This window comes from Hyperolius riggenbachi, chromosome 4 (assembly GCF_040937935.1).
Source record: "Hyperolius riggenbachi isolate aHypRig1 chromosome 4, aHypRig1.pri, whole genome shotgun sequence".
In the NCBI taxonomy this organism is placed as follows: Eukaryota; Metazoa; Chordata; class Amphibia; order Anura; family Hyperoliidae; genus Hyperolius; species Hyperolius riggenbachi.
In genome coordinates this window covers 411,347,189-411,366,626 of record NC_090649.1, presented here as the reverse complement: position 1 = coordinate 411,366,626, position 19,438 = coordinate 411,347,189, and the positions used below count along the sequence as shown (strand labels likewise).

The window sequence follows — 19,438 nt, the reverse complement described above, 5'->3', positions numbered from 1 at the left end:
GGATATGTGTGACAAGGGGGGACACCCTGCTGCCACCATCACCACACCTGGGACTTGTGACAAGGGGGGACATCCTGCTGCCACCATCACCACACCTGGGGCATGTGTGACAAGGGGGGGGGGGCACCCTGCTGCCACCATCACCACACCTGGGACGTGTGACAAGGGGGGACATCCTGCTGCCTGCCACCATCACCTGGGACATGTGTGACAAGGGGGGACATCCTGCTGCCTGCCACCATCACCTGGGACATGTGTGACAAGGGGGGACATCCTGCTGCCACTATCACACCTGGGACATGTGTGTGACAAGGGGGGGGGGCATACTGCCACCATAAGACCCCTCCACAGCTACCTGTGCTATAAGAAGGACCACCAGAGGCACGTCTGTGACACCTACAGGACCGCAGCTCATCCTCATCCCACTAACATCAACAGCAGCCCCATCGTCAGGGATGACTGAGTCCTCAGAAAAACAAAAATCTGCCCTCTCCGGGGGCTCTTTCATGCAGCTTGGCCTTGGATCCGGATGACGGTTCATGAAGCTTCCAAATTGCAGGGGCAGAACTCTCCACGTTATCCTATTGTGCCTTTGATTGGGGGCTGTTTGTGTAGCGCAGCAGTAGTGTGCCGCCAAGGTAAGGGAAAGAGCTTGAGGGGGGGGGGGGCTCTCACTGTACCCCGGGCATCTTTCAGTCCTCTCCCCACTGACAATTCTCCAGCCTCTTCCAACGTGTAGCTTCTTCAGAATAAAGACCCCGAAACGTCAATCAGTATATAGTCTCACTATTATTCCTTTATCTGTGGATGTAATGAAAAAAATCTCTATCTATTTGCAGAGTGTCGGTTCTGTTAGAGTAGTTCAGTTAGGTTTGCTGAGCCACAGGTTGTCTTCCTCCACCCCCCAGTTTCTCATAGCAACCTATCACTATATACTGCTCTGGGCTGCAGTTAGTGGGTCAGACTTGACTGCGTTACTGTAAACTGTATAGCTATACATACACACTCCGGTCACAGCAAGGAAGATGATCAGGACAGCTATAGATGCTTCAGCTGTCAGATCTGATTTTTGCCCCCAGTAATCATAAGCATCCCCCAGTCTCTGTAGCAGGACCGGCCTCCAGGCTCAGCACAGCACCCCCCCCCCCCCACACACAACAGGTAATAAACTAACAGCCTCATCTACCCCACTGACCCCCCCCCCCCCCCCCCCCCATCTATACTGACCCTGATCCAGGAGGAGAGCCCCGTCACCGGTCTCCTGTCTACATGACTGTAATTATTAATATAACTTGTAGATGGGTGCAGATTATACTGTGTGCCTGACTGTACACATAGCAGAGGATCCAGGAAGGGATTACCGAGAACAGACTGTATCCAGCAGCTATAATACACACAAGGACCGGGCTGCCTACCTCTGTACTATCACTAAGCACACATCCCAATCATGGCGATTACATGATCAGGATTTCTTAATAATGACCATATGCGAATAAATGCCCAGTCCTGCAGTATATGGGGCACTGCTTCATTTCACCTCCAATCAGATTGCTTATCATTATATAGTGAGCCTGACATACAGGAATGTATATCCTCAAAACCTGCTGAACGATATTCCTAGGAATTGTTTACAGTGACATTAGTCAGCATATTCAGCAAGCCGGGAGTAGCAGAGCATAGGGCACAATTCATTAGTAAATAGAGTATTATATTTAAGAACACTTTCCCCTTGTAATATTATTATTGCATTACTATGGGCAGTGTACGAAAAAAATCTCTCAGTAGTACCAGACAAAGCTTCTTCTTCCTATAGGAAATGCCCAGGAGGTATTGGGCAAAAAACAACCAACCAAATAAATCAAAATTGTGTGACATCGAAGTGTGATTTGAACAATGCAGGGAGTTTAAGAAAAAAAATGAGAATTGTCAGGAAGGGGGTTGTTGTCGCTCTATGTATAATTATTAATATCAAAGGACATATGGAAATAGGTGTGTGATAATGATATATATCCATTTTCGTAGTAACAAAATAAACTCATTAACAAACAATAAATAAGTAATACAAGTTTGGATAAAAACACAGGACATAACTGGTAAGAAATAGTTTACTTTTATTGAAAACTGTATGAGACATAATTGTAATAAATAAACAGTTGAACAGTTGCACCAATATGACAGAAGTATGTAAAGTAGGCTGACACACGGTATATATATATATATATATATATATATATATATATATATATATATATATATATATATATATATATATATATATATATATATTATACCGGTACAACTAGCATGAGAGGCAAAAGTTTACTGTAGAAATAAATAGCAACAGCGTTATAAGCTAGTGTATAGATTGAGTTGTAGTTAAAAGCGTGAAATAAATATATTTCTCCCACGAATGGTTAAAACCTCTGACCAGGAAATGTAAACGACTGTAAGCTCTGCAGCCAAACTGGGTTGCGGGGGAAGTTGAGGGTTTAGTCTCTCGGCATACACAGTATTCCCGTTTATAGTAGGATTGGTGGAAGATAAGACTGTAAAATAGCTGCTCAAAAATAAATGGAAGTAGCTTACATATAATTACAAAAATGGCAGGACTAGGTGGAAACACGGAGAGCCACACAGTCTCCTGTACAGCTCGATTAAAAACGAAACTCGGCTACAAGCAGGCCCCCGGTTGCGATGTATGCGGCCAGGCAACAGGCAGCCCGGCAACCGGCAGCCCGCGTACAACAGGTAATCGCACAACCCGCAGTGTGTGATAAGTTTACACAATCCGCTCTGCATCAGGACAAACGAGTCGCTAACTTTCTCCACATCACGTGGAGGAGAAAGAAGGGGTTTTATTGTGGTCTGAGCGGACACCGAAGTTCTGCTAAAACCATAAAACTGCAGAGCAACAAACCAGAAACAAGAATAAAAACTAGTGACGTTCATTTGGGACATTCTTGCAAGTTTTCCATAAAGTCTCTCTAGGGATTCCGAATCCCAAAACGCAGAGATGGTGTGGCCATCAGCAGCAGCGAGCAGTGGTCACTGGAGAAGACACTTCTCCTCCTTCTTCGTCATTTTGCCCTTGTTTTGCTCCAGAGTCCTCTCCAAGTGTTCCTCCTCTTCCTCAGCCCTGCGGAGAGAAGAAAGAGAAATCAGAGGAGAATACCTGGGCGATCTCTCCGTCCTGGAATGCGAAGCATGCATTTTAGCGTTAATCTTTCTAAAGTTGTCTTGACTGCCCCCCCCCCCCCCCCCCCCAAACAATGATGTTAGCAGTGATGGCATGAGGTTATGTGCATACCGGGTCTATAGTTTACATACAGGTGCATGCAGATATCTACTATTTTTTTAACAAATTTAATTAACCTCAGAAGACGCACTTGTGAATATATTTGGTCTTATTTCTCAATATCGGTATTCAAGAACATATCTTTATTGCAGCCAAGATCACACACAAGTTCAAACTTTCACTCATGGTCCGCAGGGAAGGCTTTTTTTGGGTTGATGAAGCTCAAAATGTAATAAACCAAATTCTAATGCCCGCTAACACACCATGCAATTTCCATCAGATCAATGGGTTGAATCGATAATTTCTTACAGGTCCAACCGGATTTCCGATTTTTATCAATTTTGTATAGAAGTGATCAGAAAATCAATCAGAAATCAGATCAAACCTGTCAGAAATTATCAATTTGACCTGTGGATCTGATGGGAAATTGCATGGTGTGTACCAGACATAAGGTTGACAAGTGAGTAGGGATGGTCTATGAGGTGCAAATCATTCCAAGTTGATACAGTAATATGCAGCTTCATTTTTAAGCTGCATAAATATGCATGGAAATCTGCATACTCCTGCATCATCTCGGAATAATTTGCATCTCACTGACTGTCCCCACAAGTGCGTATAACCACTTGTCCTAATGGTTTTCAGGCGATTTGGGGGTTTCGGTCGCTCTGTGGTCAGGGTTTCCCCATACACTATTTTTAACGCTCATTTGTGATTTTACGTATTATGGTGAACTATGCGCACATTGCAAAACTGTCCAATTATAAAACATGGACACTTAGGGCCTGTTTCCACTTCACGCAGATTGGATGCAGAATGGATGCAGAGAAACTGACTCCAATGAATGCCTATGGGGAAATCTGCATCAGAAAAATCGCGTTTAGTGGAAACAGGCCCATAGACATTCATTGGAGTCAGTTTTTCTGCATCCATTCTGCATCCGATCTGTGTGTAGTGGAAATAGGCCCTAAGGCCCCATTTACACTTAAACAGTTGGCATGCGTTTTTTTTTTTCTTCTCAATAGCAGTGCATTGTGAAACAGATTTCAGCTACAACGCATTAAGTGTGAACTGTGCCATAGGAAAACATGGGCTAAACATGTGGGCGCTTTTTCCTAATGCTGGGAATACACGGCTCGATTCTTCCGTTCGATTCTGCAGGCGATTCTCTTATCTTCTGCTCATTTTTCTTATCTTTTTCCATTGTCCTCAATGCAGAATCGAGCGGCGAAACAATCGGGCCGGAGATCGGACGTGTCGGAAATTATCTACCGAGCCATCTAAAAAATAACTCAGAATCGAGCCGTGTATTCCCAGCATAAGGGCCCTTTTACACTTAATCAGTTGCTCTCAGTTATAACTGAAAGAACAATTGATTTTCAAAGTAATGTCCATGTTTTCTTATGGTTCAGTTTGTTTTTCACAATGCGCTGCTATGAAGAGAGAAAGCATTAAGTGTAAACGGGCCCTGTGGGTATGGAAGGCTTGTGTTTTGTAAACATCGAAACTCACAGAAGTTTAATTTACCCCTTCCATAAAAGTTTCATTTTGGCTAAACTATGCATGGCTGCCTGAAAATTATCACAAAAAAATGTAGAATATAAAATATATGTGTACACATACATATAACATGTACATTTTGTCCTAAAGCAAAATGCAATATAAATTACTTTTTTTTTTCCTATGTTGGTATCACATTAAGTAGTATTAATCCAACAGCCCTAATCCTATTACAGACTAGTTTTTAGACGAGTGCATTTCTTAAAGGGAACCTAAAAGTGAGGGATATAGAAGCTTCCACATTTATTTCCTTTTATACAATAACAGTTGCCCGGCAGCCCTGCAGATCTTTCTAGTATTAGTGGAGTCTAAATCACACACCTGAAACCAGCATGTGGTCAATTCATTTAGACTTCCATCAACAAAAAAAATCTGATCATGTTTTTTCAGGGTCTATGGCAAAGCCATCAAACTGGGCCCGAAAGTGGTTTCCCCACATTGTATTATGTTTGTCCCACTCTAGACTAGGGAAGCTATACTAGAGGTAATGCCGTAAATCAGGGGTCTCAAACTCAATTTACCCGGGGGGCCGCAGGAGGCAAAGTCAGGATGAGGCTGGGCCGCATAAGGGATTTCACAATCGCGGCGCATTGCTGCCTCTGCCCGCCCCTCTCACTCTTCCTTCACAGAGAGGGGCGGGCAGAGGCGGTTATCCGCCGCGATTGACGTCAGGAGGGGCAGAGCTGAAGCTGAAAGCTCTGCCCCTTCCAGGAAATGCCGAAGGATTGCCCCCCCGGGCGATTTGGGGGCTCTGCAGCCCTCGTTTAGCGGCGGGGATGCGGCGGATTACTTGGGAGCACTGAAGCGAACTATAAGGAAGCTTTTGCCGGCGAGGGCCACAAAATATTGTATCGAGGGCCGCAAATGGCCTGCGGGCCGCGAGTTTGAGACCCCTGGCGTAGATCATCAAGGAAGCCATATGGGGGAAAGCACTAGACACCAGGGAACTGTATAGGGGAGGGGTGGGGCCTATTTGACACCAGCGAACTGTTTAGGTATGCAAAGGAGGACCACTATACACCAGGGAACTATAGGAGAGGTTAGGGGTCCCATTAGAAACCAAGGAACTGTATAAGGGAGGGAGGTGGCCACTAGACATTGAGGTTGGCCCGTGACTTGGTTCCAGTGTTCAGTTTCAGCCCACTTTGTTAAATAAGAAATATGGTGTATGAATGAGTGCTCCACTCTAATAATGTCCACACTGAGGAGCTAAACCTTGTACTACGGAAATCTTGTTGTCCCCATTTTGTTTGCCCGATGAAGCGGGCTTGACCTGCGAAACGCGTTGCACTATTGTTTGGGGTACCGTTTAATAGATGTATTGATTTATATTAAGACAGGATTTCGTGTCTGCTTTTGGGAGGCAAGCCCACCACTTCCTCTAAGCATTTTTAAAGTTTTTATCAAATTTTATCCTGCTGGCGCCTCTGTTCTACATACAAACATAATGTCCACAGTTCACAGAATTTCAGCGAATCTGGTGAGCAGATTGTTTGCATATTGGTGATGGTTTATCACAAGAGGGTGCTGTTATAGGTACTCATATACATGGAAACCTTGGTGGTTGGGCGCTAATACCCTGATACCCACCATCGGCAGTTGGCTGATGGTGTAATGGTTAAGGGCTCTGCCTCTGACACAGGAGACCAGGGTTCGAATCTCGGCTCTGCCTGTTCAGTAAGCCAGCACTAATTCAGTAGGAGACCTTTGGCAAGTCTCCCTTACACTGCTACTGCCAATAGAGCGCGCCCTAGTGGCTGCTGCTCTGCTCTGGCGCTTTGAGTCCGCAAGGAGAAAAGCGCAATATAAATGTTATTTGTCTTGTCTTGTCTTGATAAGGATATACTACACCATGAGTGCTTGTTTTTATATCTCTTGAGGAATATTGTTGAAGATAGAGTGATCTCAGAGGAGGGAATATTGTTGGATATTGACCTTTACCCGCTGGTCTGTCATCGGTTAACCATTATATCCGGTGAGCGGTTAGCTTATATGACAATACTGGATTCAGGAAGTGTCATGAAGATTTAACGTGATGGACTTTTTCAGAAACTGTGGACATTATTAAGGTGGAGCGCTCATACACCATATTTCTTATTTAATATATTGTGGGCAAACTTACCCAAAGGTGTGGCGAATCCTGCTTTTTGAAGGAACATAAGGAAGGAGCACAATTACACGTATACAATATCAGCCCACTTTGTATTTGAGTTTGACACCCCTGTATTAGAGGCAGATGATCAGCAGGACAGCCAGGCTATTTGCATTCTCACTTCAAGTGTGCTTTAAAGTGAACCCGAGGTGAAAATAAACTGATGAGATAAACAATTATATTTATCCTCCTACTCCTAAAAAGGACTTTTTTAGTCACCCCAGGATTTTATTTTATATTTAAACATTTAGAAAGCAGATTGAATGTTTTGTTGTCTCTGCTCAGTTGCAGTCTATTAAGTGTCCCTAAATGAAAATACATGAACTTTATTGACCCCTTCTCTCTCCCTCTGCTCTCAGAAACATGTAGAAAAATGTATTCTGCCAGGAAAACTTTTATGGCTGTGATTTGCTTATCAGTGATGTTTACAATATTCCTGACAAGCTACTGACAAGACAAAAGCTGCCACTTCCATCCTTAAAAATTAACTCTTTCAGGCAAGAAAATAAAACAAGTAAACCCCCCCCCGGTTATTAATACATTAAGTACTATACATACACATGTTTATCTCATCATGTCACATGTCACATCGGGTACACTTTAATGGAGGATTCTCCAAGTTTCCTTTATTCATTTCAAAAGCACACATTGGAAAGGACCTAAAAAATAGGCCAGTCAGTCTGCCACTCACATTATACTGGCAAGTGTGGAATTTCATTTGTCCATTTTCAAGTTGCATAAAATCAGCATATTCTTTCCACCTCATTGGCCATCCATACTTTTCATATGACTGCTCTAGGCAGAAGTGATAGCTGAAGTCAATCTCCTTCTTTGAGACACATTCATTTTCAGACCTACATTTTTAACCCTTAAAGGGAATGTCCAAGCAAAATAAAAAAAAATGAGTTTCACTTACCTTGGGCTTCTCCCAGCCCCATGCAGCCATCCTGTGCCCTCGCAGTCACTCACTGCTGCTCCAGTCCCCCACTGGCAGCTTGCTGACCTCGGAGGTCGGCGGGACGCATTGCGTACATTTGTACGCATTCCCGCTAGTGCAGGAACATTAACACATACATTTTTACGCGTTACTGGTTCAATGTGTACATTTTTTACGCATTGAACCACTAACGCGTAAAAATGTATGTGTTAATGTTCCTGCACTGGCGGGAATGCGTAAAAATGTACGCAATGCGTCCCGCCGACCTCCGAGGTCAGCAAGCTGCCAGTGGGGGACTGGAGCAGCAGTGAGTGACTGCGAGGGCACAGGATGGCTGCATGGGGCTGGGAGAAGCCACAGGTAAGTGAAACTCATTTTTTTTATTTTGCTTGGACATTCCCTTTAAGCCCCATCTACACGATACGATTCTTTGTGCGATTATATTATGATTCTATTTACGATCGGATTGAATCCGACATGTCCGATCGGGATTCGATTCGATTCAATTCAATTTGCCATTGTTTTGCAATGGCAAATCGAATTGAATCGAATCCTGATCAGACATGTCAGACTTAATCCGATCGTAAATAGAATCGCACAAAGAATCGTATCGTGTAGATTGGGCTTTACAATCAAAATGAAAACATGAGATTCCAGGAAAGTCCTTAGAATTATTTCTTGATACACTGAACTGGAGAACTTGTTACTTCTTTCAACAACATATAATAGCAATCAGCTTCTACTTTGCGATAAAGCTCTTGCCTCTTCCTCCTCAATGTTTCCAGTGGTTGGACAAATAATCATGTGACTCTCCAGAGAGCCAAAAGTCAGCATGGTTTCCTCACAACAGTCTGTTTGCAATAGAAATTGTCTCCACACATTTTATTAACTCCAGATTAAACCTACATTTTGAAAATAGTATCCTCTGAAGCTTTGTAAGGGCCGATTCACACATACCCTCAGCGGGCGTTTACCGAACCAAAGGCTCCCATTCAAGTAAATTGGAGCGTTTGTATCATGCTTTTACTGGTGTTTGTGCGAACGCAGCGTTCCGTTCCCAATTTTTTTCTGTCATATCAGGCGACCCTGGAAGCTACAGAGAGCCGGAAAAAGACACTGCGAACGAGACGCCACTGGAAGCCGGGCAAAAGCCCGTGTGAACCAGCCCTAAGTATATCTGGCATTTTGCAATGGTAGCTGAAATTGGTGGATCAATTATCCCCTTTTGTCACTTCTGTCAAGTGCTTTCATCAGTGATTGACCTAAACTTCCCATTTTCCAGAGACATTGCCACCTCCTGGAGGTGTGCCAAGAGGTGTGGCCATGCAACACATGACTTCCTGCTGTAAATTAAGAGATGGGAGTAGAACGTTGTCCATGCTGCAATGTTCTCTGCATGCACTGTGACACACACATCAGAGACAAAACAGAAACAACAGAAGCGGCAGTTGAAAAACTTTTCTATCATAACACATGTTGGCCCATTTGCAATTCTTTTTTTCTCCTAACTTTTCTCCTCCTAGGAGATAATTTTTCAACTCCTTTTTAAAATAACTTTTCAGCACTTTGCAACTGAAAAAGTACCAAAAAGTAAGTCAAAAAGTACTGTCAAAATAATTTTTTTCAGTATTTTCTTGCTTGCTGGTGGTTTAAAATGCACTTTATTGATGAGATGTGAAAATGTCCCCTAGGATAAAACTTAGGAGAAAAAGTTAATTTGGCCATTGAGCCATATCTATAATACTAATCCACAGTTGTAAGTGTGCATGGACCCAGAATTTGAGAGATCACCATGACATTTTATACAAGGATTTTTACCAGTATTACTTCAAACCCAGTCTATATAACAAACAAAAGTTGTAAATATGCACAGACCCGAAAACACCTGTGGGCGGAGACTTAATGTGGCAGCTTACTGTGGGCAGAGGCTAAAGGTCCGTACACACGCCGGACTTTAGGCAACGACGGGTCCGTCGTTGCCTCCCGCTGGGTGGGCGTGCCAGCGACAGTCCGGCGTGTGTACGCTCTGTCGTCAGACTGATACGGCTGTTTCTGAGCGATCCGCCCGGCGGATCGCTCAGAAACAGCCGTATCAGTCTGACGACAGAGCGTACACATGCCGGACTGTCGCTGGCACGCCCACCCAGCGGGAGGCAACGACGGACCCGTCGTTGCCTAAAGTCCGGCGTGTGTACGGACCTTAAGTGTCACGGTTGTAGTGGGTTGAAAATTGGGGGTTTCATGGTTACTACTGATAAAGGTTTTTAACATGAATTACCTTTGCATTTTCTACTTGAAAGAAGGCTGTGATATGACAAAACAATGCGTTTAGTGGAGAAACACAGCAGTGTATTCATATATTGGTTCAGTGTTCTGCTTTAAGCTCTGTTGTCACAGCTGGCTAGCATGTGGCAAATTTGTATCTACCAAACATATCAGTGTTCAGTTATGAAAAACATTACAAAACTGTGGCCTGCATGGTGCTGTAGTGGATTGCATGCTCCCTGGTTGGAATCCCGGTCAGGACACTTTTATGAATTTATGTTCTCCCCGTGTTTGTGTAGGTTTCCGCCACAAACTCTGGTTTCACCTCCACATCTGAAACACATTCTGATAAGTTGTTTCCCCAAAATTGACCTTATACCATGGTAGGGATTAGACCAGCCTTTCTCAACCTTTCTACCCTGGAGGAGCCCTGCAAACAACTTTTGGATCTCAAGGAACCCCTGCAAACAATTTTTTGATCTAGAGGAACCTTGGCATTAATTTTGCAGGAGGCATGGTCTTTAAAAGTATGTGTGGTTGTTTATTTTACTACTCCCTATTACACTGCCACTCAATATACTGTCTCCTAAGCCCCCAATTTAGTGGTTCTTGTTACAGTACCACCTATTATAGTGTACTCTGTTATACTTCCCCCACGATAGGGGAAAATACCAAGGAACCCCTGCAGAGTACTCAAGGAACCCTGGTTGGGAAAGCCTGGATTAGACTGTCAGGTCCTCTGAGCGACAGTGCCAAGACTGGAATTCCGAGGTGAAAAAATAAATGTAGCTTTACTTACCAGTGGCTTCTTCCAGCCCGTAGAAGTCGCCCATGTCCCTTGCCTCAGCTTCAGTCTCCTCCTGGGTCCCACTGGTAGACTCTGAAGGATTGAAGACGCGCGTCATCAGGCACAGGACATTCCCGATGACATGGGTGCACTCTCGTGTAGTGCGGGTGCATGGGCAGAAGATGCCGACCCGTCGAGGGGCAACAACCCTTCAGCGGCTGCCAACAGGACAACAGAGAAGATAGGAGCTGCGCCGAGGGACACAAATGACTTCTAGGGGCTGGAAGAAGCCCCAGGTAAGTAAAGCTACATTTATTTTTCACCTCGCAAGTTCTTTAAAGCACCAAAAAGATGTCAATGCTATACAAATACTGTACAGAATAATAATCTCCCTGTGTATCTTTTTTGGCGTAAAATTATTTATGAATGTAAGATACTGCATCATTCGTGAATACTGGTAATACAGTATCTCACAAAAGTCAGTACACCGCTCATATTTTTGTATATATTTAAATATATCTGTTCATGGGATGACACTGAAGATATGACACTGATACAATGTAAAGTAGTCCGTGTACTGTTTGTATAAGAGTGTACATTTGCTGTCCCATCAAAATAACTCAGCAAAGCCATTAACGTCTAAACCAGTGGCAATAAAAGTGAGTACACCCCTAAGTGAAGAATGTCGAAACTCTGTCCAGTTTGACATTTTTCCTCCCCAGGGTCATGTTACCCAACAGTGTTACACGGACTCAGGTGTGTTAAATTTGGTGTTATCGCTCTCAGGCATGGGACCCACTAGAAAGCACAAAATGCTATCACAATCGCTAGCGATATGTGGTAGCGTTTTGAAAACGATTTTGGGAGCGATTTCCCTGCTCCTATACATTAGAATTAGAAATGCTGCATGTCCTGTGATTGAGATTTCCCTAAGATGATGCACAAGAAAGTCTGTAGCTTGCTGAAGACAAGCACTAAGGACATGGATTACTGGAACCATGTCATGTGGTCTGATGAGACCAAGATAAACTTGGTTCAGTTGGTGTCAAGCATGTGTGGCAACAATCAGATAAGGAGTACAACGACAAGTGTATCCTGTTGCTGGTGTGTCACGGTTTGGGTCTATATGAGCGCTGTCAGCACTGGGGACTACAGTTAATTGAGGGAATCATAAATGTCAACATGTACTGTGAGATACTGAAGCAAAACATGACGAAGCAGGTCATTTCGATGCCAGGCGCTCAATGCAGAACATGGATGCCGCCTGAGCACTAGTGCTATGCTCCAAGCCTCACGCAAGAGTAATTTCGGGCATCCAGCGATTGCCAGACCCGAATTACAGTTGTAGCAACTCAGAGGGGGAATAATATTTAACACTGCCGAGGATTTGCGTTGCAGCAGCTGTCATTCGGCTCACCCTGTGCCCAGCTCGTCAGGGGCTCAACTATATGTACATAAAAAACATGATCACCTCCCTGCAGGAACTGGGCCACAGAGCAGTATTCAAACACAATAATTCCAAACACACCTCCTAAATCCCATTGAGCATCTGTGGGGCATGCTCAAAACGAAGGTGGAGGAGTGCAAGATCTCTAACATCCACCAGCTTCGTCATGGAGGAGTGAAAAAGGATTCCAGCATCAACCTGTGAAGCTCTTGTGAACGCCATGCCCAAGAGTTATACAACTTGCAATGAAAACAGTTGAACAGTTTGCTGTACTTTAGGAAATGTGTAGACCATTTGTGGCTAGCAGCCCCAGGTTTAAACTATGTTTTAATTGTTAGCTAGTATTTAGGTCTCTTCCATGAGGGCACGTCAACGTCGTGGAAGAGTCTAGTACTGATCAATCTGAGGACAAACAGTTTCTGGAAGCTAACATCCTCCATATGCTGTATTTGTTTTGAATGCAAGTTTTGTAATCTGCCCTTGTTTTGGGCTCCGCACATCTATGCAGCTGGTCAATTCGGATGCAGAAAGCTGCCAATTTCCTCCTGTTGTACATTAATGCCTTTGTGTTGAGTTATTTTTATGGGACAGGGATTGCACATCGTACATTGTATCAAAGTTGTGCCAGTGTTGTCCCATGAAAAGATAATATAAAATATTTGCAAAATGTGAGAAGTGTACTCACTTTTTTGAGAGAATGTATGTTTAAACAACCAGGCAGATCAGAATTTTTCTTATCCATCTCTCCATAATTAGGGCACAGATAGACACCGCAGTGTGGTTTACCACCTGCGTAAGCTAGTAAAACTCCAGCATACCTGTGTGTCTTGGAAAACAATGGCTTCAACAAACCCTGACGTGATATACAACGAGATAAACATGTAAGGTTCCTATTCTACATAGAACTAGATTGTGCCAGATTGAGAGTCCTTTTATTCAGCCTAATGCTGGGAATACACCATGAGTTTTTGTGGCAGATAAATAATTTCCAACAGGTCAGATCTGATTTAGATAGTTTTTCTGATCGATTCTCTCATAGAAGTGAATGGAAATTGATCAGAAAAACGATCAGAAAATTAATCCGAAAATAAATCTGCCCAAAAAAACTCAGCGGCTGCTGGAGAGATACGTAAATAGTGCACTTTACTCGCGTCAGACTGGCGGCAACTGGAGGAAGTAACGGGACCTGGTATAGAAGACGGAGAAGACTGAGGACAGCAGAAGTGGAAGCGATCCCGTGCACATGGGGCTGGAGGAAGCCCCAGGTATGTTTAAAACGTTTACTTTATTCCAGCTCTGGTTTCCTTTTTGCTGTTAGGTGTTTTCCAGCCTCAGAAAATCATCCTCAGTACATTGTGGTATATTCACATTGTTTCTTGAAGTCTGAAGCTCGGCCATGACATCAGACATGCTGATCAGCTCCCAGCTATGTGTTCTGCACTAAGCAGGGGGACCAGGCATGAGCTGCACCCTTCTGTGGGAAGCTTCTATCAAGACTCCTGGTGGATCATTTATAAGGCCAGAAACAGCTGGGGAAGTTGTCCTGTGTAGCTCAATGGCCTCCACTGCAGTGATTCGCCAAAATGGATAGATGCACCCAATGTTTTTTTCTGTGGGAACTTCAACAGAGAATATAAAGTACTCTCTCTCTTTTAAGATAGCCAATAAATGGTATCTTCCCGATTCAAAACTTTTTACATAGCTTCAAGTAAAACTGTGAGGATTTAGTAGCAGACAATGGGATACTTACCTCCTCCACCATGCTGCTCTAGCGCTGGGGCCCCAGAAGGTCAGAAAAAGCAGAGCCTAATCGGCCCCATGCTACTGCACAGATGGCTTGCCTGGGCAGTAGCACCGACCTGACTGGGCTCAACTTTTTCAGCCCTAGCAGATCTGTGCTACTGTGTGCATAAGTTGTCGACAAGCCCTAGCCATTGTGAGTTTTGCATGGGGACAGCACTGGAACGTCCAGGCAGAGGACAAGGGAAGCCTCTGGAGGCTCCCCCTATTGAGGTGAGTACCCCTTAGGGATACTTTTATTTTTCTTACAGGTACACTTTAATGTGTATGGCCACATCGGCTCTGCTCATTGGATGGAACTATTGAGAGAAACAGCTGTGTTAGTGCTCAAAACTAGAAGATTTTTTATGACTATTATTGCACAATACAAGGAATGCACTGCAGTAGTTTATTATTCTAGCCATCTGTAATCACACTAATCTTAAGTAATCTATTAGGATTTTTGTCTTGAAAGATGTCACTTGGAGGTATCGGGAGAGAATATACAGACGTCTTGCAGCAGAGACCTTATAGAGTGTCGCTGTTGTACTCTCCATAGATACTTACTCTTTTTCCTGGGCATCCAAGTCTCTGACCAAGGCATCACGCTTATTAACCAGGATAACCAATTCATCAAGTAGAAGCTGTTCTCGTCTCTTCTGAGCTTCGGTTTTCTGCCAATCTGTCAAACACAAATATATATTAGCCAAAATTTTCACAACAATCAGCCAGAAAATGATTACATCGCTTCAACAAGGACAGATACAGCAATGGAAAAAGCTGCTTTTAAAAATTATCTTTCTTTGTACAATTGGGAAAATGTAGAACTTGTTATGTTCCATGGTGACACCCAGGGCTCAAAGGCAAGTCCTTGTGTCACAGAGAAAGTTTCTCTTTGATGAGAGAGTAGTAACATCTTGGATTCCTATCTTTCTTCACTCAAGAAAGAATTAGAACACCTAAAGTTGTGGTTTCTGGCCCTACTCAACCATCCTCTGCTGGTGTTTTCTCTCTCACTGCTGCCAAGGCTGGTTCTAGAAACAATGGGGCCCCTGGGCAAAATAAATCTTGGGGCCCCCTGACTAGACCCCCATTAATCCAGTCAGTGGCACGAGGAGCCCTTTGCTGCAGCCACATTTCCCCCCTAAGCTGACTCCCCCCTACCAGCAAACTTAACTGCGCCCCTACTGAGTCTTTGACAGAGTAGCGTCTCACCTGTTCTGGTGGACACACTATCAGTGCATGGCGCCATGCACTGCCATCTTCAGCCTCACAGGGGCGTCTCTTCTCCATGACCTAGTGCACGTTATTATTTAATATCATGCCACAGGTCACAGAGAAGATGCAGCCAGTGGTGGATGAACACAGGAGTGCAAAGAGCATGACAGGTGAGACCCTACTCCGCCGTAGACTCTGCAGGGGCCCCAGGGAGCAATAGTTAAGTTGGTGGGGCTCTACAGGCTCTGGGGCAATTTCCCTTTTGCCTGTATTGAAGCCCTGACTGCTGCTGTAACAGCCACATCTCCCATGTGACAGTTTTCAGCTGTGTATTCCTTGATACCACCACGCCATGCCATTATGGTAAATGGCACCATAGAAAGGTAAGGGAAGCGCATTTGACTGACATTTCCACTACCATCATTCCTTCCCCATAGTGCTAGTGAGCGTGGTGGGCAGAAAGCCCTGAAGAAGCAGTGAACATTTGTCGAGGACCTCACAGTGGCACAGAGGGAGAAGACCCCTCAAAGGTTAGGAAGAGTGCAGGGGATTATCGCAAACCTTCCTGGGGAGAAGAGAACCTGCTTTTCTCTCTACAGGTACCGTACTCTTATTTTGCCCAGGTAAACAACAACAAGAGTAACATCACTTTAATGAAAACATTATGTATGAATAAATGCTACACAAATAATTTTGTAATTTAATTCCATTATGATCTACAATACCTTTTCATTCAGGTCTGCAGCTGTTATAACTTTCTAATACAGGTAAAACAATTGAAAGTCAACTTGACCTTATCCTAGGATATCGGTATAGGATGCCATTGTGCTACCGGTAATTGTCTGTGAAAGTGGTTGCCTTGTGCAGTATACCATGCACTCCTATGATCCATATTGTTCATTGGATGTGTAATTGTGCACCATGTTGTAAATCGGAAGACATTTTTGAAAAGAACGTAAACTTGATGGAAACCATTGACACAAGGCACCGATTTGTACTCTGCACTTCCAAATTCTCACAGTCATGCCAATATTTGTAATTTAAACAGAGTAATCCCAAGATAGGATTTAAGTTGGCACAGTTTAATTGGTTGGGTTTAAATGATAAAAACTGCAACAGAAACATGACGCATATGCCCAAAGTAACCATCCAGGTAGATTGGTCATTCCCAAGTGTGGATTGAAAAAAAAACAAAGAACGCCAACTGACTGGTTAGGATGGGGAATACAGTATATTGCACAGCAGCACCCACACATAAAGGCACTAATGCTAGAGTTCAGCTAAGCTCCGGATTGGGGAATACATATATTGCACAGCAGCACCCACACATAAAGACACTAATGCTAGAGTTCAGCTAAGCTCCGGATTGGGGAATACATATATTGCACAGCAGCACCCACACATAAAGGCACTAATGCTAGAGTTCAGCTAAACTCCGGATTTTACTGGTCAAGGGCTCTTCTTCAATTTGCCTTTTCTCCTAGGTGATATTTTACAACTTACCAATAAAATGCCCTTTAAGCCACCAGCAAGCAAGAAAATAATCAGAATAAATCGATCATACTTTTCCACCTGCTTTTTGATACCTTTTCAACTGCAGAGCGCTGAAATGTTATTTTTAACAGAATATGAAAAATGATCTCCTAGAAGACTAAAGCCCAATACACACTACGCAATTTTATGTCAGATCGACCGGTCGATTCGATAATTTTCAACTGATCGGATCAACTCCCGATTGATAACACAATCAATTTTCCATTTACTGCAGAAAATCGATTGATAATACATAAGATAAACAAACGAGGGAAGATAATTCATGAGATAAACAGATAAGATAATATTTTGTTCAGCTTTTTCCCTAAGATTTCTCCCAGGTGATATTTTCACACTTTATCAATAAATTGCCTTTTAAGCCACCAGCAAGCAAGAAAATAGTCAGGATTATTGACAACGCTTTTTTCGCCTACTTTTTGGATTTTTTTTCAATTGCAAAGTCAAACTGCTGAAACGTTATTTTAAACAGAAAATGAAAAATTATCTCCAAGGAGAAAAGCTAGGAGGAAAAGTGGATTGAATATGGGCAGAGGAGAAAGAAATCATGAGTTAAAACAAACCTGAAGAAAAAATAAACTTATGAGATAATGAATTGTATGTGTAGTACAGCTAAGAAATAGAACATTGGTAGCAAAGAAAAGTCTCATTGTTTTCCAGTACAGAAAGAGTTAAACTTCAGTTATCTATGCAAAAGAGCTTCTCTGAGCTATTCGACCCAACTTAGGTTGAATACAGTCCTGTTTTCTTAAGCACTTAAATAGCCAAGAAACCATGAAAGACAGCTTGAGAGAAGGTTTTACTGCAGGAAAGTTCAATGGGTCAATTAGCTCCACTCTCTTTTATAGCTTAAAATACAGTGTAGTTTGTAAACTGCAAATATGACAGAATAATGCAATGTTATATAAAAAAAAAAGCTATGTAATTGAAAATAAAAATATGAGACTTTTTTTGCTACTAATGTTCTACTTATTATCCCTACTACACATACAAGTCGTTATATCATACGTTTTTGTTTGCTTTAGGTTTGTTTTAAGTCAAATAAGAAGAGATAAACCAAAAGTTAAGGAGAGATACAGTAAGGTGAAATAACTGAACAGAAAAGCTTCATGAATCAGCTCCATAGTGTCTCTTCGAGAGCCAGATGGTGTCAGAAGTAAAATACAGGTTATCAAAAAGAAAAAGCATAAAATCTGTACTTTTTTTGGCCAAGTAAGGTGCATTTTGGCAGGTTTTCTAGTAGTGTTCTCCTTTTCCATACTTTGTACTGATGAAAGCCAAAACAACCTGAAACAGCAGTCTGGACACTGGATGAAATGGCTAAAATTATAAGCAAACTGTTGTTACAGTATAATCTCGTTATAATTCTGGTATAGTAAACATTGGTGTATAGTAAACTACCTCTCCAGGTCCAATCTCCATTATAAGTCTATGGGAGCAATGCCTTGTATAGTAAACTCTGATATAATAAAACTTTTGCAATAGTAAGCGTTATTTGGCCCCTACGCGACGCTGACTCTGGATGGAGTAAAACGCGGGCGGCGCATGCATCATATATCAATGCTGCTCTCTTCAGGCTGGTTGTAAGTGAGTTGATGCCTGATAACATTTGTAAGAGCAGAAGAATAGGACCATCACTGGATATACAGTGCTGTACCATTCAGCAGCCTGGGGAAAATAAGAAGTAATGTGAATGTAAACAAAAGAGGATGCAGTGTTACCACTTCCACTTTGCAATCACCGATAAAAGTATTGTCACAGTCCTCCCACTGGATTGTATGCACTCCCGGGTATCTCTTCTCTTGTTCGCGATGATGCTCCTGGTAGCGTGTGGAGCACAGTAAAGGCTAGTTTCACTTGTAGTGCAGATCGGAGCAGGTCTACTCGCTGAAAACGAAGGAGAGTGGAGAGTAGAGTGCTAAGTCCCACCCGCGGATGTATCGGAGCCATTTGCATTACAGATGAGAGTGGCTTAATAGGATTGGCTGCATTTTGAAGAGAGGTTTCATGACTGGCTCAAGTGTGAGCAGAAAGTTTTACAGGACAAGTGCTGCTGGTTCCACCCACAGAGGTATTGGAGCCACTCACAGGAAGCCAATGGCTGCCTCTACTCAGTGACGGCTGCAATTTTTAAGGATCCCTGGATACTGTACCAGCAATTTGTCCAGCCTGGCTATGCAGCCCTAAGGTTTGCTTAACCTTGTAGTCCACCAAATGTGCAAGTGCTTGTACTGTACCTCCAATGGGAGGACAGAGTTGGTCCTTTGCAGCAGAGAATGTACCAGGGCATGCTTGGCCATTTCTAGGACAATTTCTGATACAATAAACTTCTGATATAGTAAACCACTTTTCCTGGTCCCTTGGAGTTTATTATAACGATATTATACTGTATAAGCTAGTTGGGCTGTCAATGACATGCAAATAAATTAATAATTTTACGCAAATATATG

The 19,438-nt window shown here is 43.0% G+C and overlaps 1 protein-coding gene across 9 annotated transcripts in view; it reads right to left on the bottom strand.

Moving 5' to 3' along the window:
• Positions 1–2,268: 2,268 nt before the first annotated feature.
• The window catches only part of EHBP1 (EH domain binding protein 1), a 558,994-nt gene continuing 541,824 nt past the window's right edge, over positions 2,269–19,438 (bottom strand). For all 9 annotated transcript variants that reach the window (XM_068232339.1, XM_068232340.1, XM_068232344.1 and 6 more), the window contains 2 exons: positions 14,787–14,901; positions 2,269–3,136 (listed from right to left, as the gene is read on the bottom strand). In XM_068232339.1, coding sequence (XP_068088440.1) covers positions 3,046–3,136; positions 14,787–14,901 — 206 coding nt within the window. In that variant the 3' untranslated portion in view covers positions 2,269–3,045. The remainder of the gene's footprint in view (positions 3,137–14,786; positions 14,902–19,438) is intronic.